This window comes from Aulostomus chinensis, chromosome 2 (assembly GCF_037954235.1).
Source record: "Aulostomus chinensis isolate RoL2024-O1b breed Wild chromosome 2, RoL_Achi_v1.0, whole genome shotgun sequence".
Classification (NCBI taxonomy): Eukaryota; Metazoa; Chordata; class Actinopteri; order Syngnathiformes; family Aulostomidae; genus Aulostomus; species Aulostomus chinensis.
Genome location: NC_141321.1, coordinates 8,678,337 through 8,702,464, shown reverse-complemented (window position 1 = coordinate 8,702,464; position 24,128 = coordinate 8,678,337). Strand labels below are relative to the sequence as shown.

Genomic DNA, 24,128 nt, shown 5'->3' with positions numbered 1-24,128 from the left:
AGGAAAACAATTTACAATTTAGAAATTGTAAATTTTTAATCTTGAAACTTAATTTCACATTATTGTAACTCCAGGGCATTCGGAGACCTCACACCTCCACAACGGTGAGCTCACCTTAGGCCTATGTAAAACAAGGTGTCGCTAGAGAACACACACGGGACAGGTATTGTTGTGTACTGTTGTGTACCACATGATCACCCATTTCCCATTTGATTGAGACTGTAGTTGAAGCTGCGAGGTCAAGTAAGGCGATGGCATGTAAGGGTTAATAGCTCATCTCTGATAGGGGCAAGAATTCATTTTAATTTACAGAAAATAAACAAAAACAAACAAACAATGGCACCGATTTTATGTGAATTACTGCCCGACCACGAGGTTCCTCTCTCTCTCTCTCTCTCTCTCTCTCTCTCTCTCCTAGCAACTACAGCACAAACATTGGTGAAACAACTGGTGTCCTTTCTTTCATAGTGTTAGTGTGAAAGAACGGCAGGTCAAGCGCATGTTGGTCTGGTAGGAGGAGGCAGATATTTGGACTTGCCTAGCTTACCAGATGAAATAAGACAGATAATAGTTAGGGACTGTGAGTGATTAAAATCCTTAAAAAACTCAAGAGACACTTGAAGATGCGATGGGACACATCGACTGTAGTAATCAAAGATGATTCTCAGCTATGCTAAGCCTTTCCTATGAAGGTTATATTCTTGAATAGAGGAGATTCATGCGTTCAGTCTTCCCTGTTATTATTCTGTTGCGTGGTGTCTCATTCTCTCACTTGGAGGGAACGTATGTGGGAACTCTTTGTGCAGCGCGCCTGATTCTCCTGTGGTGGATTATTCTCAGAGTTTGGTGTCCACAATGATGGGTTCCACTCTGTTCCTGATGTTTCGGATTGAATTACCTGGTAATCACTTAAATGTCCACGTACCATGGAAGGTTTACTGAGAGTCCAGTACTTTAAATGAGGACAAAGAATATTCTCCAGTTAGGAATCCTGACCTATCAGCGAATGTTACATTGTTGAGCGGTAGAACTTTTTATTAAAGGATTTATCTATTTAACCGCATCCAAGCCCATTTGCCTGGGAGATTTTAAAAGGTCTGCATTATGAATGATACTACATGACACACACGGTACATGATGCCTCTTCAACTTCAAATCATACGAAGATGTCCACAGCTCGCCAGCACTGAACATGGACTCAAAAATAAAAGAAAACTGAGTAAATTAAACTCTCAGGAACATTTGGTCTAAGAACTAAAAGTGTACTTTGAAACAGCTGCAGAAATCAATATTATTATTTCATGTGTTACGTGTGTGTGTGTGTGTGTGCGCGCGCGCGCGAGCGTGTCAAGGCTGTTTCATTTTGTCAATAAAGGATCAATGAACCGTGTCATGTAAAACAGCTGTGCCACCCTGACCCTCAATCACTGCCCCTCTCCTCATTCCCTGATCTCCAGTCGTGCCTGCCGACTGCAGCAGAGGCGGCTGGTGTCACACAGACGGCCGCAGCCAGACAAGCTGGGCAGAGCCGACTTAGTGGGACGTGAAGTCGGACAGAAAGAAGGCCCTTGAGCATCCGGGAGACGTTCAAATTAAACACCTGGTGCAGCGCCAGGCCAGAGAACAGAAGGAAGTCACCATGGATGAGAAGTGCATCTTAGAAGATGAAAAACACAAGGGGCCATGATAACCACCGATCAGATGTACTGCATTATTTACTAGAATAAGAACTGACTGGGATTAGTTTAGCGAACCTTTTTTTAATAAAGGCTAATAAAGGTTGCTTGGAAAATAATACTTTACTTGATAAATATTGATAATTCCTGAAATAGTAAAAAAAAAAAAAAAAAAAAAAAAAGGACAAAATGACAAGTAATAAAATAACTAATTTGAGGAATCATAAATGGAAATTATGTCAGGTAATACACATACCACTTATGGCCAATTAACACACGCAGATATGTTTTTACATTTATTAGGTCAATAGAAATATCTACAGATAAAATAACAATCTTCCTATATTAGACTGCTGCCTTTGAACGTGAAAAGGAATTAACATTTTTTGTCACTTCAGAAGTTGACCGAAGGTCCAAGTCCTCAAAGTCTTCTCAAATCTGCAGGTCAGATGTAGTGACGACCGGAGATATGGACGAAAATACAAAACAATGAATACAGAAACTATTCAAATAAGCATTAAAACCATAAACCGGAGGTCCAGATCAAAGGGTTTATTTAAATGCCAGGGAATTATAGCTCTTTCTATGTGAAGCCCCGCTGTGCCATTAAAAACACCTCTGGGCAGTGTTTGCCATTCCTTAATGCTCTGATCGGCAGCCTCCCGCAAAGCATGATGCATGAACCCATTTAAATTAACAAAGAAATGGGTTCCTTCTAATCTCGCTGCACTTCACAGTCCTGCCGCCGCTTGGATGAGTGATACATCATAGTGCGCACACACACACGAGCGCACACACAAACACAAACAAATGCCCTTGAGCACTGTACACTACAACCCTGAGTGTACACTCCTTTTAGAGAGAGTGTACCAAATTACCAAATAATTTGCAGCCACTCCAATATGGTACACACACACACACACACACACACACACACACACACACACACACACACACACAGTCAACTGGACCCACAATTTGTACAGATACAAACAGAGTGTTGACTGTATAACTAATTTGTGTGTTGCATCAGTTAAATCTCTGCAGTTTTCACCATATTTGCAGCCACATGCACCTTCTGGACACACACACACACACACAAACACCCACACCCACACCCACACACACACACACATTTATGCATGTATTCATGTCTCCAGCTGAGAGGAACACTGCTGCAGCTTTGATGTGGCAGCAGGCAATGACACAAAAGACAAGCAGGCTGATGAAAGTGGCTGGTCGGCGTGAATTATTCCTCCGGTTGTCAATGTGCTCCACTATGAGACACAACGCACATGACGAGGGTACAAGGGTACGAGTAAATATACATGTCATTGCCATGAAGCAATTATTAGGCAAAATTAGATCAGTAATTACAGGCTTGAAAATAAAGTGGGAGTTCTTTATTAGCAGAGCCACTCGGTATTCAACAAACAGAGGAGAAGCACATTAATGAGGGTGGACAGATGGTAGGAACGACGACAGAGAAGTTCTCGTTCAGGACCACGAGGAACGGAGTACATGCTTCTCTTTCATCGATTACTGCAACTACGATTTATCGTGATGGACTGGATCATTTCTGACGGCGTACATTCAATCAACAGTGTGCCATGTGTAAATGGAGAGGGGGCATTTTTCACTGACAGTGACACTGTTAGAATTTTCATACGTCATTTTCCTGTTAAGCTTGAATTACTGCTCTTGTGTTGGTATGCTGGCCGTATATCCCTGGACAAACGGACCCCTAATAATCTGCATGGCTTAAATTTTCTTTGGTGAGTTGCTCAGGAACACGAAGCGTCCATCTATCGTCCAAGCCGTTCCATTTCATCTATGTTGCTGTCATGATTTAAAACTGAATAAAGATAACTATTACTGTGGCCCTGCGCAGCAACGACTGCATTTGAAATTTAAATAGGTCAAACGACAGTTAGTGGGTTAATTTCTCGACCCTTTTAATGTTGCACTTTTACTTGGTCTTTATTCTTTGCCGTTCATGGAAATCTCTCATGTGTTTGTGTGAGGTAACAAACACTGAGGTGACAGCGTGTAAGCAGGAGCAGGTATCCACACTTCCACACCTGATCTTAATGATCCACTCATGTGGGAGAATGAGGACCATAATAGCAACTTTCATGTATCAGTGCACAACACCCACATGAATCTGAAGCACATCTATAGTAACGGGCAAAATACCTGATTGATAATTTATGACATCTGCCATGTCAGCTGTGTCAAGCTTAATTTAATATACCCGAGCGATGAAACCATTTCAGTCAAATCTTTTGATCCGGTTTTATCAAAACCAGGGCTGTGTGATCAGCAGGGCCACCAGGGATTTTTGGGCTCCATGAACAAATATCGCACTGGGCCCCTCTCACCCAACAGGCCTTCAGAACCCAGCAACTCTTGTCGTCCAATATTAAAATACGTGCTGACAGTGAACTGTGAAGGTGTAACACGGCCAACAGTCTGCATACTGCAGACGTTGCTATTTGATTCAACACTGACACACACTCGCCTGTAAACATGTTGAAGGTGCACCACATCTCCCAGCTAAAACATTATCTACTAATACTCAGCAAAATCATCACCCTGTTACTTCTCTTATTAATTATTATTTGCATTAAAAAGATTAGAGCTGAGCCTCAGCCTGTAAGGGTGATGGTATTCCAGGGAGGGAGGGGTGCTGCCTCTGTTTGGCCCATAAATAAATGTATAAAGAAAGTCTGAATTTAAACCGCAAAGACATTCCATAAAGATAATGTAACGGTGCTAAAGTAATCTTAGCCTACTTTGTAAACTTAGCTAATTAACTGTCACAACCACCCTTTTTTCAACACCCCCCCCCCCCAAATATATATTTTTTAAAAACACTGGGAGACATACAGTCCCACTTTCCCCCCTCTCTCTGCCAGCGTTGCTAGTCTTGAGCATGGTGTGCTGCCTGGGTAGCAGGACCAAACCATTATGTGCAGAGGAGGGAGGGCAGAGGCTTTCTGGGTGTTTACTATATTGTACCAAAACAAGTTCAAAAAGAAATTACTATTTATATAAATATAACAAAAGAAAATATTCTATTTAATAAAAGAGCAATAATTAGATTATGACATAAATGGCTGCATGCTTATTACATTTTAGGGCCCCTAAGAAATGAATGACAGCCAGAAAAAAAAAAATTAAGGCTTAAGCGACTCAGACAATGCAAATGGCTCCAATCACCAAGATGGAAGCAGACAACTGCTGCTATGGCAACTTAGATCTGCAAAGACATGGACCTGATTTACAGGGTTGCCAGACAGAGGTTTACTACCCAGCTGAAAAAACACACCACAGGCCACAGAAGTGAGGGAAGTGTCCAGGGTATTACACTACAACAACAATGGCTTCAAATTTTTTTTTTTTGGGGGGGGGGGGTATTCTCATTTTAGGTTACGGTAAAACATAAGTAAAGTACTTTCTTCTTCTCTTCCTCATTGAATTTGTCGATAATTTGCTACAATGGGATATGTATCATTACCAGGATATATGATTTTGGTCATATTGTACAGCCATAATAAAAGGGAACATAAAACAGCCATGTGTTGCGGGATATCGCAAAGAAATGGTAGCAGATGTAGGTGGAGCAACGCATCCTTAGATTTACTACAGAGAAGACGTGTGCAACTCCTCACTCTCGTGTGGTCCTCAACTGTAACACCGACACAACACAGACTGCATATCCCCTCGCCTCTTTCTCCAAGCACAGCATAAGCTGGGACAGTAAGGTCTGGAGGTTCTGTCTCACCAGGGACAGCACAGTGTTTTCTCGCCTCGAGGGGAGACGGGAAAGGGCACCGGAAAAATAGTTTGAGTGATGCCTCCGTCTACCTGACTAATGAACAGATCGGTCAGGGTCAATCCATTACAACCAAAAGCATTTAATTATTAATTACATCCAATCTATAGCCAGTTAAGGACAAGTGACATTGTATGTTTAATGTGCGATATAGCTGGTGATAGAGAGTTTGGGGCCAGTGAGGTGTTGAGACATTTTTAGCTTTTAGTGTATGTCAGCAAAGAACCAAGACATGGAGAGAAAGACAAGGTTCCTGATTATGACTGGTGCTTTAATAAAAATACAGGCAGTGTGAGCATTTCCATTCAAGCGCGCAGTCATTTTGACTATAATGTCGCGTGTGGTAGCCTGTTTTTAAGTCTGTCAGCTGATGGCCTGTAGCAGGGACATGAGAGCCTTCCAGGGTCAGAAGCAACCTGAGAAACTTGCTCTAAATAGGTCGACCAATGCAGCAGATTTCACTTCAAGGCGGAGCCAGTGATTCTAACCCAATACAATTCTGCCACATTTAAGGAAGTCTTCGTCTGTTGAACAGCAGCATGGGGGCATTCGTGCTAGTGGTGTCTGTGGTTTCTCTCCCTCTGCAACGCCCTTGCCAGAGCTACACCATGACATAAGGAGAAGTAGATAAGAAAAAGTACCTTTAAGGAGAACAGTACACTCACCAGAGCACACCTCACAGTCTTTCCACTAAAACCATACGTTGCCTCTCGTGCAACTTTCCTCCTCAAGCTCACTGTTTGGTTTCGCTGAAGAGAAAAGTTGAAGTATACTTTGCCTTGAAAATGAACTCATGAGAATCAGCGCTACATGCAATCACTGGGAACAGTTTGGACTCTAATTCAAGGTGGAAGAAGATGGGGAAGAAAGCAGAAGCAGATGAAGTGGGGTGATTACAAGCTTGGCTAAATACTACATCCCAACATGCGATGTCTTTCCTTAAGACCAAAGGCTTCGTGATCATTCAGAACAAGACAAAGAGCTGCAGTTTTCGCTACATCCGCTAGTCTGTAATGTAACATTTGCCCTGCTACTGTGGAGCCAACAGGCTGGTAAGATGGTCGTTGTCTCTGTTGGACGGACTGTAGACACACGCTCACAGACAGCTACATAACACATGTACTGATGCATATGGCATTCCGCCATTTTACACTTTTGATCAGCTGGTAATGGTGTCATCAGAATACGTGTCCATGGTACTGAAGGGTGGGGCTTTAGATCATCTCCTCCCTCAACACGCGAGTCCACCTTTACACTTTCTGTGGGGAGTTTTCAGAATCAGGGTCAGGGCCGGCGTGGTTTCTTTCAGACCAAAACCATTCAAGTTAGGTTAACTGTGTGTGTGTGTGTATATTCACTGATATCAGTGTCAGCATACAGGCTCCAGCTCCACCTGATTGTGTACAGGATAACAATAATATAGACAAACAATAATATACATTGTCATGGTTTATTTATTGGCTGAGATGGTCATGGAGTGAGAATCTGAAGTTGTGTCTCAAGTGAAGCTTTTGTTTAAATTGCTGGATAGTTTGTTCGTCTCTGTCTCTGTTTGTTTTTTCCGGTGGCTTTAGCACACTGTGCGCAGCTTTTGAAAGGAAACCATGAAAAGACTTGTTGTGCATCAAGTAAAACCATCACTGCTCTTGACTTTGTGTGATTTTACACTGAAACACACTCAGTCCCCTTACCACAGGAATGCAGGTTGAACAGATTTTTGCCTATTTTAATGTTGGCTTTGCAGCATACAGAACCGTAGCTGTCTTATTGTGTGTGTCACTCTCGACAGGTCAAACCTCTACAGTAATGTGCGTGTGCATATGTATATTGCCTCAGGCAGCTGCATAGGGTGAAGGGTTGAGTGAGTGGGGAGCAAAGCTGCCTGAGTGGTTTGCTTCATTAGGAAACAAAATATAAGCTTTCCGGGCCATTAGGACTGACTTTAGATGCAAAAGCACATAAGACGGGGACTCACCTCATCAACGATGCATTGCAGTAACTGAAGAGGCTGGAAGAAGAGAGAGATGAAAAACATGCACGGTGACATGGAATTTCTTGGCAAAAAAGGAAAAATCAATCGTGCGATAAAAAAAAGCATCTACTCAGATTAATCAAATGCAGCGAGACAAAGCCATCCTTTAGCTGTGGAATGGCTTTGTAATTCGAAGGTGGCACCTGCATGGGTTTAAAGAACCCACCAGTCCTTTAAGCATGAGCTAATATTTCCATTGCAGAAATGCAATTTTGAGTGAGTTTTCAAATGAGAGAGCTATCCAGGAGTAACAGACCACCGTGTGGGAGACCTCCATTTTCTTTTCTCGTATTCAAACGCAATAAAACCTACCATTAAAGATCCTTGGTTTTTCTGAATCTGTAAGACAAGACAGAGAAGAAGGGAAGCAGCAATAAGTAATTAGCATATCATAATCAAAACGATGCACTTGGACACATTATGATCCCTGGGAGAAAATTATTGCCTTCCTGGTGGCAATTTGTGGGTATGTGTTAGCACCATTTACATAATGAAAACACACAAATGTTAATGGCCCCGCTCTCATTTGTGGTGAATGGAGGTAAAAGATCCACTAATGCTAATTTTCAGAGTAACACTTTATTCTTGCCCTCCAGGTTATGGAGATGTGCTGGGATGAAGAATAACTGTTACGATCGGCGTGATCAAGCGTTGCAGTGAGCATAATCAACGTGCCAGTGACACAGGTGGGATAGTGACGATCCTGATCGATCAAACCGTCCTATCTTTATCTGTTATGCTATTATCCTGATTTCCACTACGTCATTTTAATGTCTACGGTAAAATCTGTGCATGGCTGCTATCTAAAATAGTTAGATAATATTTGATTGATTACGGACTGCCTGTCAGAATAGTGACTGCTCCTATACTACCCATTTTCCGCTTATTAGACAAGTTTATGATTTGTTTTATTGGTCTATGTAAGAACATTTAGCTTAAAAAAGAAAGACGTCCGGCACCCATGAAGATGCCGCCTTTGATCTGAATGAAGAGCAGCTCTACAAATGTATGCAAAACAAATTCCCATAAGGTGGAAGTTATCATTGCAGGAACAGCAAATATACAAGAAGACTCAAGGTCTTATATCAAAGACGTGTACCTTTAAGGTTGCAGTTTCCATTTTAAAACCCCTGTAGTCAACAAAGTCAGGTTCAAGTATAATATCCTGAAGTTTATGACATTCATACAGACAGAATGCTACTGTTCAAGATCCAGGCTCAGCCGAATGTCTAATAGTGTTTGGTAAATAAATTGCTCATTTCTCCAGCTCTTCTGACAGTGCATTAGAGCACTTATTGATTCACTCAATTAAATACAGGTTTTCACACACTGTAAATATCAAGGGACTCCTAAACTGCCACTATATCCAGTTTTGCCTGATTCAGACACATTAAAGGCAACTATGGAAAAGTAATTTGCTCAGAAATAATTACCAGGACCAAATTGCGTGCTGCTCCAGGGGTTGAAATTGTATAGTGGCAGACTAACTTATTCAAGCATAATTGAGCACTTCTTCTTCTTTTACTGGGTTGCTTAACCACATATCAAAAAGTAAGGTTTCAACATTACCCTTCCATCTCCACCCCTCAATATGTCATTACATCCGATCGGTATATCCTGAGGCTAAGCATTGTTTAATACTTATACGTAAACAAGACATCCGCGTGAGTCATTCCCTCAGAGTTGATAGAGCTGACTTGGCACAGGAGCAAACCACCTCTTTCTTAGTGTATACATAGTTTAACTTGTGCATGCAAATATGTGCATGCGTCTCAATAAACCCACAACTGCAGTTGTGTAAATCCACATCTACTTCTTCTGCCTGAGCTATGTCATGAGATACTTAAGTGGTTATGCAACACCTCTTATGACACTGACAGATGTACATACTCAACATTGGCAAGTGAAAGTCAATATTTTCTTCATTTCAAGTAATCTTTGGACTGCTATGAAATTGCAACTGACTTCTTAACAAAAGATTTCAATGGAAATCAAGCAAAGCACAAACAGACTTTTGAGTTGACTTTTTGGCGCTGAAAAATGAGAGCACGTGTTCTTTATACATGAGCACAGAACCATTCCTCTCCATTTCATTTGAGACAAAAGTACAAAGCAACAAAGAGTGGGTGTCTGAGTTGTCTGACGGATGCAGTGATGTGTAAAAGAAGCTCCTCAAACATCCACACTGAAATACTGACATGGTGTTTCACTCAGAAATCTATTCCGATTTGAGAGAAGATAACAAAGTCAAGAGCAACAAAAACAACCATCGTGCAAACAAAAAGACAACAAATCAATCAGAAGCAATAGCGCTGGCGGCTGTATACACATCACATCAGATCTGGAGTCTTCAAAGACTTTCAGAGCGAGCCGTGCAAAAAACTCCATTAACTCCTGACAAAGAATGCAAATGAATCCCGACATGTGGTGAAGTGGAATTAAAGAGACCGTCTCTAATCATGACAAACACGAGGTGAAGACGCCACTTTGTGTGCATACGCACACTCATAAAATAATAATAAAAAATACTGGAAAATGAATCATCTAAACAACTGCCACAAATGAAAGACTGAGCCCAGGACCAACAAAATGAACACAAGCCCAACACTGATCCTAAAATGGGCCTTTAAAAGGTTCAAAGCCTGAGTCAACTTGAACAGCCGATGGTGTAACTAGAACACACCTCTCCATCTTCCACCTCCTCCAAATTTCCTCCCTTAGTCTGAACTCAAATGTTCTCTGTGTAGTGTAGCAAGGGGTTTTGCACAGACAGCTGTGCCAGCGTCTGTAAAAATGACAGCTTAGGCCCGAGGACTTTGGCTGGCTGCGCCTGACGAGCTGGATCCAGGCGCTGACACTACACCACTCTGCTACAGCCTGCAGGTGAACTGTCTGCAGTACCATATGGAGCAAAGGGAAAATTAACACTGAGATGAGGAGAGCTGCATGACATTAGATGGCCTGACTCGACTATAATATATGTATATAGTGAAAGGTATTTCTAATACTTTCCCTCCTTCATATCGTGGCAAGGCTAAATTAACAATCATTATCATGTTAATAACAATTAACATGATAATGATTGCAATGAATGAATGGATAAACATCTCTAAGCAATCAGGCATGCCTGAGGCTGTAGTTCTACAAATAAATGAGTAAGGATAGCGTGACATTTACACCACTCGGAATTTTTGGGCTTTCATAGACACAAAGGCTTTTCACTGCGGGTTGAGAAGCAAGTAGAAGCAATCAACCACGGGAAATGCAAAAAGAGCTTCATCAAGATCTAGTCAGACATGAACATTCCCAGAAGAAGTCGACAGCTAAAAGCTAAATTAAACCATTCATTTGGGGTTCTCTCCAGCAAACTGTACTCATCACCAACAGGATAAATGAGAGGGACCGCATTCGAACAATAACAGTTATCATACGAAAGACCACATTTCACTGATGACGTTTCAATCTTGTAAGACACAAAACTAAGAGTAACAGCTCTGATCAAAGTTATGTACGTTTGTCCTCAGAAAGGCTGAGTGTCAAACTGGAAGAGAGAAAGCAAACACCCAGCCAGTGGCTGTGCTGCTTTAATCCACCACAGACATCTCACCTGACGTGGCCATTGAAGTATTAACTGATAAGTAGACACATTAAATCTGTATCAAGATGATCACGTGGATCCACCTGCAACCTTCATAATTTTCTTTGTTATTGACAAAAACTAGAAAGTAGCACCTTGTAGTTGACATGATATTTAAAACGGGAAGGTTTTTCAGGGCTTTTAAAAAAACCCAAAACAAAACAAAACAAAAAAACAAGCACAACTTAGTTACGAGAGCAACTCCCCATTGTATGAAATCTGCCCCTTCACTTTGTGTGCAGGCAGCCAAGAGGGAACCTGAGGTAACCAGATTCAGAATGCTGAGCTAGGGATTAGCGGGATAAACCCATTTGAAGGGCTAATTAAGACTTGATGAGATTGGGAAGTCACTTCTGTGGTCGGCAATTACATCTGAGCAGGACTTTAACGTAATGTAATGAGGGGAAAAAAACTACACAATCCTAGATATGTTAGATTTTATTGCACCACTGAACAACAAACCTAGAAAATAATCTAGAGGGCAGGAGAGCACAGATCCTGGTCTAATTAAAGCCGCTGAATCAAAATAATTGGTAGTTGTTGTTGTTTTTTTAATCTTACCTCAAAAATATATATCCAAAATGACATTACACAAATATCACGGTCGATCCCATTAGCAGCTTAACAAGTCCAGTTTCACCACCAGTAACAATGTGACAGTCAACAAAAGGAGTGTTCTGTAACCAAAGTAATTTGAGGAGAAGCTGTTGTGTAATGTAATGTAAAAATAGAGAAGAAAACAGACCTTGAATACAGATTATAGATAATTAAAGACTGAAAATGACTCACCTGTGGATAGGGGAACATGCCTAGTGCCAACTGTGGAAAAAAGAAAAAGAATAATGCTATTGTGTTTTCAAATACTAATGAGTGAATCAAACTGAAGTACATGAGCTTATACTGGGCATAGAGCAACACTCCCCAACACCTGTGTACTGTGTGTAGTGTAGCTTCCACAAGTCCTCAGTTGTGTGAAATCTTGTGACTCCAAAATCTGTTTTGTGTGGAATAGACTGTATTAGAATTGCATGAGAAGGTCTGGAATCTAAACCTCATAGCGGCAGCATGACTCGTATGCGGGTCAGATGGGACTGCATCAGACCAGGCATGAATCTGGGGTGTTGCCAAAGTAGGAAAAGGCTTGTAAAGCCACTAAAACGCACAGAACTTGAGACTTTCTGTCATTGAGGTAAGCTTAGTGGCCACCCACTGATAACACTTCCTCATCAAACAACATCAGCTATTAGTTAATAACCCCCCCGCGATTATCCCCCACAGAGAACCTGATAGAAGGATAAAGAGAGGGGGGTGGGATTGTGGGTCGGTCGAATGTGAAGCACATCGGTTCTCCTTGACGTAACAAGACAAGACACTTGGGGTGGGCATGCTTCATCTCAGTCACACGCAGCTTATGGGCAACATAATGTTATTGAAATGTCAAAACACACAACGAATTTCATAGAACATAAACAGACCAACTAGCAGGCTCAAGATCGATCCAGAATGAGTGCAAGCCATTTCATTTGGCTTAATGCATGGCTCCATAGATAGAGATAAAGAGAGGGGGCCACAGCACCCACTGCTATAAAACTCCATCTTTATCACACAGAGATCATGTCAATAATTTTGACAGGCCTCCTTTCCTGTGAGCTCTTCCATTATTGTTATAATGGTAATGATATTAAATATTATTGACAAATAAAGCAGAGGCAGAAGCCCAAATCATTTGTTATAGTTCAGAGGGACAGCTGTGGACACAAACAGATGGAGAATCAATAGCATCAGTGGGAAGACAAGAGACACGGGAAGTGTTACACTGAAATTTAAATGTTGTCAAAAAACGCAGGGTGTCCGTCAAGCACTTGGCCAAGACTCATGGGAGCGACGAACACTGCACTCTCGCAATAACACACACACACGCACACAGACACAGACACAGACACAGACACAGACACAGACACAGACACACACACACACACACACTCACACTCACACACCTTATGCTGCCCAGTCAATTGCTACATTAACAGGCAACTGAGATTCCAGTATTATCACCAAAATATATTCAGAATTTCATAACTGCAATGTAAACAACAAATCTGGGTTGCATAATCAGAATTTGGCCTTTTTCTGAATTTGTCATTTTCAGATGAAGAGCCTGGATTTGCCGATACTCGGGTTTCAGGAGCACTCTCTGAACATGTTTACACCATGCAATACACCACATTGGAAATGTGTGTGTTGAGTGGTGGTTTTTATGTTTGTTTTATGTCTTCTGTCTATGTATGCAGCCTAGCATCACACTGCTTTGAGAGAGTTTTTATGCCTGACTTGCACTTACGTAACGCTGCCCCGTAAACTGCTGACAAGCAACCTGTCTAACTTCATTCTCTACATCCAAAGTCTCAATAATCATTAAAATCAATTATTAATGGATAATTTATTTATCTTGAGCCATGTTAACAGCTAAGTCTGAATATTCTCTCACACACACACACACACACACACACACACTGACAGTGATACCTCCATGAAGGAGATTCCCACACTCCAGACATCTGCATGGATCCCATACTGCTCCCCTGATATCCTTTCTGGCTGTGGAAGAAAAACAAAACCTATGAAGACAAAGTTCTCCAGCAAAATACAGCTTTACCAGAAAACCTTCTGTGACGTGATCATTTGGCGTCACTCACCGCCATGTATGCGTTAGTTCCCACATACGTTTTGGCAATAGAATTGACCAGCTGCAAGCAAAATTAATTTACATTGGATTAGTGAACTGATTTATAGTCAAGATAAATGTAGACATTAGAACTCTATTAAAAACTATTGAGATAACCTTTAAAAGTCACCACGTTTTTTCTATTAGGACCTAACTTACATTACCTCAATATTTTTAGATGTCAGGTTGGTATTTTGGGCAGTTCTAAACCCTCACAAAGGGTACAAGAGTGAGACAAGGAGACATGAATGTGTGCATGTGCCTGTGTGTACAAAATGGTACATGCCATCAATGACAGGGCTGTGATAATGAGAATCTATTCCCTTATGGCTGTTTTCTTTTTGGAGCATGCCCTACAGTGAGTGAGTGAGTGAGGGGTGTGTAAAAGAAGAATAAACAGAACACAGAGCAAAGCAGGCAGAGGACAAGTCAACGCTGAGTGTGTTAGACATCCAGAGTGTAAAATTCACCTTGGAGCATCGAAGAAGCAAAGGTTAAAAATGAATTCAACAATGTAACATAGAGGGAATGGCATGTGTGTGTGTGTGTACCTGATTTTTGTTACCTATAGGAGATGTTCGCTGGTACAAACACTAACCTTAACAGGACCTCTGGTCCTCATAAGGACCAAAGACCAGTACAACTGCTGTGCAATCTAATTTAAATCCCTGGTCTGAATTGAGGAGAGGTTAAGGTTAGGGTTAGGATTAGGGCTTGGGTCATGCTGTCCACATGAATGGAAGTCTTTGAAATGTCCTAATAAGAATAGCAGCAAAAAAACTGTGTGTGTGTGTGTGTGTGTGTGTGTGTGTGTGTGTGTAGATGTGACAGGTAGCCAGGGTTAATGTTTTTGGAAATGTTGAAAGGTCCATCCCTAATGATTACACTACAACACACACACGCACACACACACACACACACACACACACACACACACACACACACACACACACACACACACACACACACACACACACACACACACAGCTATTGTCTGCCACCCACGCTACCCAGCCTCTGTTGAATACATATCAATGAGGCTTTGCTGTTGTGTGTGTGTGTGTGTGTGTGTGTGTGTGTGTGTGTGTGTGTGTGTGTGACATAATTATAACAAGAGATTTTTTGGCGGCTGCAGAACAATGGAGGTGGGGGGAGATTTAATGTAAGAGACAGACCCTTGGGAGAGCACGGATGCTCCCAGTTGAAAATGGATGCCGTGATTGACAGGTTGCCCATATGCATACACTCTCATACACACAGACTGAAAAGGACTGCTGCTTTAGACAATTGTTTTCCTTTCTCTCTCCTTCTTCCTCTTTCTCATACCCAAACAAATCAGTGTACCTGTGTGCTGACACCAAAGTCACAGAGCTTGACTTGTCCTCGGGTGTTCACCAGCATATTGGAAGGCTTGACATCTGTGGAGACAAACTGCTTGATAGAACTGCAACATCAGCACTCTGGAGCTTGTCTATATCAACTTGGCTCCTTTTTTTCTCAATAACACAAACCCAGAACACTACTTTACTCACCTCTGTGAAGAATCTTCAGGCTCCACAGATAAGTCAGGCCTTTCACCACCTATAGGCAACACAAAAAATGTTTCATTTTCGAAATCATTCAACGTCGGACCACATCGTTGTGCCACAAAATGAGCCCATTCATCATCGTCTGAATAACTACCTCAATGTGGCAGTACATGTACTATAAATGCGTCTTCTTTATTCGTGAGCACAATCAACCAATGAATATAGACAGTCCTGACCTTAATCTGCTGTTTAGATGAATAGACTTCACATTATATGATGCCAATGCTCAATCCTTATTTAGCTACTTTGAAAGCAAATCCAGTCCAGTTTGGTCTCAAAGAAATCTGTTCTTATTCACCTTTCAAAAGGTTGTTTTTTTTTTTCAAATAATTTCCATGAATGTTGAATCCTATTGTAAGTTAAGCAAATACAAGAATGTGCTAGTTGTTGCTAAAGAGCAGAGGTAGAGACTGAAAGCTGGGAGAGAAATCAAGAATACATCCATCCATTCTCCCTCAACAGCTGTTCCTGCTTATGGTCGCGGGGGCTGTCATCGGGTTGGGTTGGTGGGTACACCCTGGACAGGTTGCCAGGTCCTTCGCAGGGCTCACATATAGAGACAGACTTACATTAAACCCTACAGACAATTTAGAGCCTCCAGTTAACGCAACAAGCATGTTTTTGGCGTGTGAGAGGAAGCTGGAGCACCAGGAGAGAACCCAGGCGTACATGGGAAAAGCTCCATAAAAAGGTCGTGGCCAGCCGGCAGATTGGAACCCGGAACCTTCTTGCTGTGAGGTGGCTGCATCACCAAGCAGAAATCAAGAATGCAAAAACAAAAAACTTTAAGCATGTAAGAAATTCTTCATTAATTCTAAAGTGGAGGAACAGCTGCAGGAATTGAACAGCAAACACCCTGCAATGACGGCGTGAGGAGTGAATGTCAATCAACAACCAAAAATATACTCGCTTTCAGTCAACACTCTGATTGAGAAAACGGTTTAATTTCAAAGAACACACCTAAAAAGTAAAGAAACAAAAAAAAAACCAACGTGTATTTATTCAGGGTGCCCCCGTCCGAAATTTAGGGGCCGATCACCGAAAGCATCATCTGCCAATACTGATTATCAGTTTCAATTGAAGATTGCTATGTATCTTGTAACATATTTATTAATCTTAATATTCTTAGCGACACTGTGTTTAAAGTGTTAACATTAAAGATGAGGAAGTACTGTTAAGCATTCAATTGCAGGCATTGCAGCAACACTTTTCTATCTCTTTCTCTCAGCAGCCGACACTTGGTTAATATTTCAGCTTAGCTAAGGGTTAATGAACGTAGTTTTCCTGAGGAATTAAATAAATCAAATATTTAAAAAATGCAAATTTGAAAAATGCTAAATGTGCAAAGCACCACATTAGAAAAAAATATATGTACATGGGACACAAATAGAATAGAAGAGAACAGCAGCAGCAACAACAACAAAAATATCCCAAACATTATTTCAAGTCAGTCAGCCCTTAATGTTGCTCTCTTCTTCTTTTGGTTTGTCGCTGTTTCTTGCTGTCGTACCACAGTCTCTTCAAAGGTCTGAGGTTGGCAGTGTTAAAAGTACTTGTGATTCCCACAAGAGGGATTTTCCTCAAATACAAGTTACATAGAGCGACTTCATCTGTTTCAAACACCTCATCTGCTGGATGGGAGATGCACTTTTCACAGCACTGAGAAACTGTCTCGTGCATTTTGCATCATCTGATTGGCCCATCAAATTATCTAAGGTCCACATGGACCAATTACAGGACCGTACCATTAGCATTTATCCACCCGATGTTGCAGATTATGGGTTGTCAAGTCATCCTGACCTGACACAGAATTGAGATGCTGAGGGGTGAAAGGGTTAGTTAAAGCCACTTGGAGCTATAATAAGAAAACGCATTCCCATATTTGCATGAATGCATTGGTACTTAAGCGTGTGCGTGGATTCTGTTCCGACAAAAAAAATCATGAAAAGTGGGTTTTGAGTTTTAAGAAAAAAACGTATTCTTATTAACAGTCGGTGAATGACACCAAATGGCACCCACATATCTGGCGGTCAGTGCACAGGTCACTGAGTTAGCTAGGATTCAGATGAGCCGAGATGAATGGATGCGTCTTATCTTATTATGACGCTTCACTTAGATTGCTCATCAGAATTTGTGCTCAAAGTACCAGGGAAACTTATTGTGAAAGGCTGAATCCTGCAGGAGACTCTGACCAACTGTTAAGCCCTCAAGCCCCTTTCACACAGCAGGAATATTACACCACTGTTACGCTCCACCGTCTGTATAAGAGGAGACAGATCGGGGGAACAGAATGTTGCACCTCTCATCCCGCAGTAGAGTAGCTGCATAGAATCAACATCTGTATAAAAGGGACAGCCAGAAGACCTCAGTCAAAACAAGACTTCTGATTTGATATGTCACACTGTGGAGGGACACTGCAATCCTGCATAAATTCCCATGCTGCAGAAATAAAGTGTTATTTGCTTCTGTGTGAGGCAGCAAAGTGTCATTCCAGCAGAGTTGTTTTTGCCGTAATCACACAGAATCTGCCTCAATGTTGTTTGAGAACATTGATGCATTATTCGAGCCTGACACTAATCTAGGGCCTCCACACATCATCGATTCATCTGCCAACTATCTTGATAAACTGATAAGTCATGTAGTCTATGAACAGTTACAAAAATTTGAAAATTGCTCATCACAATATTCCACCATCAGTCCAAAAGCCAAAGACTCATTTGCTGTCACAAATGACGAACCCCCCCCCCCCCCCCCCAAGGAAATCTTGTATTTAAGAGTCTGGAATCGGCAAATGTTTGACATTTTGGCTTGAAAAAAAGACACAAAAATCACCAATATAGATTCAAGATATAAGATTTCTTTCGATAAGCGAATCGATCGGTTGATGCAGTTCTACTGTAGTCTGCATGTTTTGCAGATCTGCAAAAATTCCTAAGATTATGTGGCTCAAGGATTTCTGCCGGAGGCTGTGTTAGGGTGAGAGCTATGTTAGCATTCCTAACAATACGAGCTGCCCTTGGACTGTCCGTAAGCAGGTGTGTTCATGGACAGAGTGCTGCCGAGGAGTCTTACTGAGAAAGGCTGAATGCTGGGGCGGAGACTCTTGCTCCCATGTTTCTGGGTTAAAAAATGGCCAAGATGTTTTTGCATCATGACATTAAATGTAAAAGCATATGAACTGAGTGAAAGCTGTATTTTCATGGAAAAATAAAAAGTCCAGTTAACGGAATGTGATCTAGCCTGAAAGGCAATTCAGAGTAAAAATTTTTAAAAAAATTAAATTAAAACTTATCTAAAGAAACAAAGCGGGGGTTGATGTCTGTGCAACCAAAGTCAAAATCCAGGGCATGTTCGACTATTCCATTATTCAGTTTTCATTTTCAAATAGTCCATCTGACTACAGGTGAACAACAGAACCTTTGTTAATGAATACAAAGACGAGATCAGCCAACCCAATTACTGAGACGAGTGTCCACCTCACATAAACTTTTCTGTAATAACTTCTTAAATTCCACCAATTCCATGAGCCGGGGAACTCAGATGTCAGAGTTTTAAATATCGGGGGGGGGGGGGATAATCCTAACCCTGATTTTGGTTAAACTTGATGCCTTTGAGCAACCTAGACATGCTGTCGGAAAGTAAAAAAGAATTGAAGAGTGCGTCTCAGAGCAACTGGAACGGAAGACAAAAGAAGAAAGTTGTTAGTAGCGGGAAGGTGCCTGGCAAGGCTCACCTAGTTATAGACTTGGAGCCAATGATTGCCTCTCCCAAAATTCCAACATCACAAAAGAAAGTAATTATTTATAAAGCAATTGCAAGAAGAAAATGTTGCCAAGTGGGGGGGTCCAGTGCTACTTGACCATCCAGAGAGCAACTCTGACTGTGAGTACTCCACTACAACTTCAGAGAAAAAAACAAGAGAACAGAAAGGCTCTGAAGTGGAACTGGTGTGCTGAGCTTCACTCACACCCTCTTGGGTGCTTTTCCCTCTGTGATAATTAACAACTGTGACAGTGGAAGCTGTAAATTTGAATTAACACAGACTAAAAAGCTGTCATTGTTTGATTACGGCCAAAGTTTGGCGGGGGGGGGGGCAGAATAGAGAAAAGCAGAAAGGAGAAGGGTAATGAGTGTTGAAAGGAGACATGCATTTATCAACATCAAGGCCATTTCTATCAAAATGCTAGTTTAACTGAGTAGAAAGGGAGTGAGGGGAGCATATGGGGAAGACAACACTGACATTTGTCCACCACTTCAGCAAATAGAGGCTAATTAAAATAGTCACACCTGTGGTTTTCTTTTCTTCCATTTCAGCGATAAAATGCCTTTTTTTCTCTTTTTTTTCCTCCTATGACTTCCAGCAGCAAATGAAAAACAGGCCAAGCTAAATTCAGGCAGCTTAAGATTTGCAATCAGTGAGAACTAAAATGTGTTGGTTTTAATGTTGTTGACTAATTGGTTGATTTTGTGCACTTGATTAAAACTTACTGCCACTGCGATCCTACCCAGCACGTGCTCCGGGATTCTTTTGTACACGTCAAGCGAACCACCTGGGTGAGAGAGAAGTTGTTTTTTTTTTTTAAATGTATCTGAGTCCATACAAACCCTGTAGGTTAGATTAAATGTTACAATGTGAACATTTTTACACAGACAAATGCCCGTTGGCCACACAAGGGTCCAAGTGCACTCCACTGCCCGGTAACGTTACAATCAAGTCTGCTCGCTTTCATAATAGCGTTTCAGTTATCACCACAAATAGTACCTGCTGGTCACTGGTTGCCATAGCGACACCATTTTAAGTGATTGATAATGTGAGCCGACGTCATAGACACTTCTTGGAAGATGTTCTCACTCTGTCAACCCCTCTACTTTAGCTGGAGCTTTTTGTAGGCAGCTTAACAGAGGAGCATCTCTGTCTCCATTTAATTGAAGAATCTAGTGAATAAAAATATAGCTCCGTAATGACACAGTGCTTTTGTGAAATCCTCAAAATTCCCATGTTGTTTTTTTCTATTTGGTCCACACAAATAAAAACTACGAGCCAAAACAATAAAAAAAAAAAACACACCCAAAACAGAAGAGACAATACAATAAAATCACTTGGGTGTCATTATCCAAGTTCGCCAAAAAACAGTTTCCAATCGCGTGCATCGCAGCAATATTTAAAAACCTTTTTGGGTTACGATGATTTAAAAAGTACAGCTGGAAACTTGTGATCAGGAAAAGTTCCATAAAAAGTACTCAGATGTTGGACAGACTTTGCCGACAATGTGGTAAATGTGTGAAACAGGGCAATCACTGCATTAACACACAGTTGAGAACACACACACACACACACACATACACACACACACACACACACACACACACACACACACACTTGCCCATCTCACACCAATCTCTACTCACATACAAACACACCTACAAATGCACTTAGGTCCAGAATTATCACGCCCTTGTAGCTTTTAGCACACAGACATGCTGAGCAGCTCACGGTGATAAGACGGTCTTTTGATCTGCGGATGTGTAAATGGATACATGGTAGAGAGAGACAGAGGACAGTCCCCCAAGGTCCCCCTCTACACATCTGTGACTCACAACTAGAGGACCCAGAATAACTCACCGTCCATGAATTCTGTGCATATGGATATCCTGTTCTCCACGAAAAAGGCACTGAAGAAAGTGATGATGTAGGGCGAGTCACACTGAGATCAAGAGAACAGACGATTCTATAGTCAAAGCCCATATCTTTATGTACAGTAGATAATTAAGACACTGAAGTGAGTGCTTTTAAGTATTAATCTACATAGAACAGTATCATCAATGCAGATGTTACAGCATATGCAGGTAAGAAGAGAAAAGGCTGTAATCTAAGAGGCAGACCTTGTAGAGTATCTCTAACTCAGACATGATCTGCTTCTGTAGCTCCACTGTGATGTCTAGAGGAATGACCTGTGATGGAGCACAGGAATAAAGAAGACAAAAAAACAATTCAGACACAACAAACAGGTCCCATATTTCCTGACTAGCGTCAACGTGACATCAGGGCTATATGAGAGCGCGTGTGTGAATGCGGCGCTCTGCTTTCACACTGCTTTCATTGTGAAGGCGCGAGATGCAGCCACAGACTGTTCAATGGCAAAGTTCAAAGCCAAACACGGCGATATTTTTCCTCGTAGTTAACAGTCAAGGCAGGCCCACGGACGCCACGAAGCCCTTCTGTAAAAGATGCTTTAATCAAGTCCAGACCAAAGGACCCAACACATCCAACCTGGCAAAGCATCTTGTTGACAGACTTGCCAGCCTGATAAAAGACTCTGAAGAACAGACACAATTTAGTTTATGACAAGCAAATGTTTCTCACCATCAAATCCTTTGATGAACGGTTCAAGGATGCTATAACCATTTAATTGCATGTACAAATGTGATATTCACAGCGCTGGAAACGTCAACTTTACAATTGCTTGCAAGCTGCTAAAAATAGATGTTCACGGATCGCCAGGTCAATAGTAACAGTTCTAAATGATCATTTTATAATTAATGTACTGGTAATCATACTGGGGATCATGACTGTACACATCAGAAATCATTTTCTACTAAGAGGAAATCTTTTTAGTAGAGTGCATACCTGATTATTATCAAACACTCTTTAGTAAGACTCTGAAGACTGTTGAATTTACTGAGTCTCATCAGAGCAAAAAGACTGAACACTAACTCCCCAATCTATTTTTCATTATGGATCACCACAGATGCATCAGTGACTGTTTTATAAAAACATGGCCCACTGAATTCCACATCATGAGGTGCCAAAAGATTAGTTGGAATGCAGAAGTCACAAGTCAAAATGACGGGTTGACTGAGCTGACAAATTCCTGAAATGTTACAGGGTCCAATACCATATACAGTTAAATCTATATGCTGATATTGTAGTAAAATTGGTAGGATATTGTGGTAACATTGGTTGGATATTGTGATAATGTTGGTAAGATATGGCAGTTACGTTAGATGGATATTGTGGTAACATCAGTAGGATATTGTGGTAACGTTAGTAGGATATTGTGGTAACATCAGTAGGATATTGCAGTAACATCAGTAGGATATCGCAGTAACATCAGCAGGATATTGTGGTAACCTTAGAAGGATACTGTAGTAACCTTAGTTGAATATTGTAGTAACATCAGTAGGATATTGTGGTAACATCAGTAGAATATTGTGGTAACATTAGTAGGATATTGCAGTAACATCAGTAGGATGTTGCAGTAACATCAGTAGGATATCGCAGTAACATCAGCAGGATATTGTGGAAACCTTAGTAGGATATTGTAGTAACCTTAATTGAATATTGTAGTAACATCAGTAGGATATTGTGGTAACATTAGTAGAATATTGTGGTAACCTTAGTAGGATATTGTGGTAACATAAGTAGGATATTGTAGTAACCTTAGTAGGATATTGTAGTATCATCAGTAGGATATTGTAGTACCATCAGTAGGATATTTTGGTAACTTTAGTAGGATACTGTAGTAACATTAGTAGGATATTGAAAAAAAAAGAAACATAAACCACCATGACTGACTGAGCCTGTGAAAGCCCAGCAAGACGATGGCACCAGTGTAAAAAAACAAACAAACAAAACATTTTCACCAATGATATCAAAGAGTTCTGAAGTAGGTCTCACCTTGACAGCTATCACCCGCTTCCCCAGAAGATGATATGCTCTAGAGGGACAAAAAAGACAGCGTGAACCACAAGACCAAGATGTTACTGCCTTCTTTGTCAGCTGAGGGTCTGTGTCTGACTTTTTAAGTTCACTTGTAGTTCACTTTCATTTCGTATATTCACACCTGGAATACAACACAGAACTACAAGGGAGGATCACATATAAATACACCAGACACATAGCAGCTATAAGAAAGTAAAATACTGGGGATGAAGAATGCCCATGAACATGCAATAATAATAATATTTTGTTCACAACTTTTAGCGAAATAGTAGTCCAAAAATACTCCTAAAGGTCAGAGGTCACCACCCCTAACCAGATCCAGGCGGCCCTATCGCTGCATGTTCCAGACGGAGTTTTAAGTTGCAGGTACACCAGCAGACCTGTAATGATTTAATTATCAAACTCCTTAATGCCAAACAGCGGCTTTAGTTACTTGAAGCTTAGTTTACGGCACCAGTGACAATATCTCCAGACATCTCAACATACAATCCTCAAGGACAAATACTGTCCAACAGCTGTCAGGTGACAGGGATGAGGTGGGGGCAGCCGTCTGTGCTTACACGCCGGCTTAGTTCATGTGATACCTGGCTACTCACCTGTCAGTGGGTCTTCCAGAGAGAGTGCGTAAGGTGCATTCGTATGGTGCAAGGTGTGATTAATGTGTCTTAGATTGGAGTATCACATTGCTCTTCGGCCGGACACCTCCAAACTAGCTGCAGCCTTTAATTAATGACACCTATTAGTGCCATGTCAGGTATTCACCCAAAGTTAGAACAAAATCTGGTTCCATACTCTGCACTCGTGTCTTTGACACACCAGTAAATGAAGAAACAGATGATTTGGGAGAAACAAAACCATTTTTCGAAGCAATAGTTGACGTGAATGGGACATTTGCATTCCAGCTATTG

The 24,128-nt window shown here is 41.3% G+C and overlaps 1 protein-coding gene across 4 annotated transcripts in view; it reads right to left on the bottom strand.

Moving 5' to 3' along the window:
• map2k5 (mitogen-activated protein kinase kinase 5) overlaps nt 1–24,128 on the bottom strand; it is a 61,186-nt gene that overhangs the window by 18,824 nt on the left and 18,234 nt on the right. For all 4 annotated transcript variants that reach the window (XM_086226153.1, XM_086226145.1, XM_086226163.1 and 1 more), the window contains exons 9-19: nt 23,176–23,215; nt 21,381–21,449; nt 21,121–21,202; nt 19,986–20,047; nt 15,441–15,489; nt 15,253–15,326; nt 13,880–13,930; nt 13,710–13,781; nt 11,973–12,002; nt 7,859–7,885; nt 7,490–7,522 (exon numbers count right to left, since the gene is read on the bottom strand). In XM_086226153.1, the coding sequence (XP_086082279.1) occupies nt 7,490–7,522; nt 7,859–7,885; nt 11,973–12,002; nt 13,710–13,781; nt 13,880–13,930; nt 15,253–15,326; nt 15,441–15,489; nt 19,986–20,047; nt 21,121–21,202; nt 21,381–21,449; nt 23,176–23,215 (589 nt within the window). The remainder of the gene's footprint in view (nt 1–7,489; nt 7,523–7,858; nt 7,886–11,972; nt 12,003–13,709; nt 13,782–13,879; nt 13,931–15,252; nt 15,327–15,440; nt 15,490–19,985; nt 20,048–21,120; nt 21,203–21,380; nt 21,450–23,175; nt 23,216–24,128) is intronic.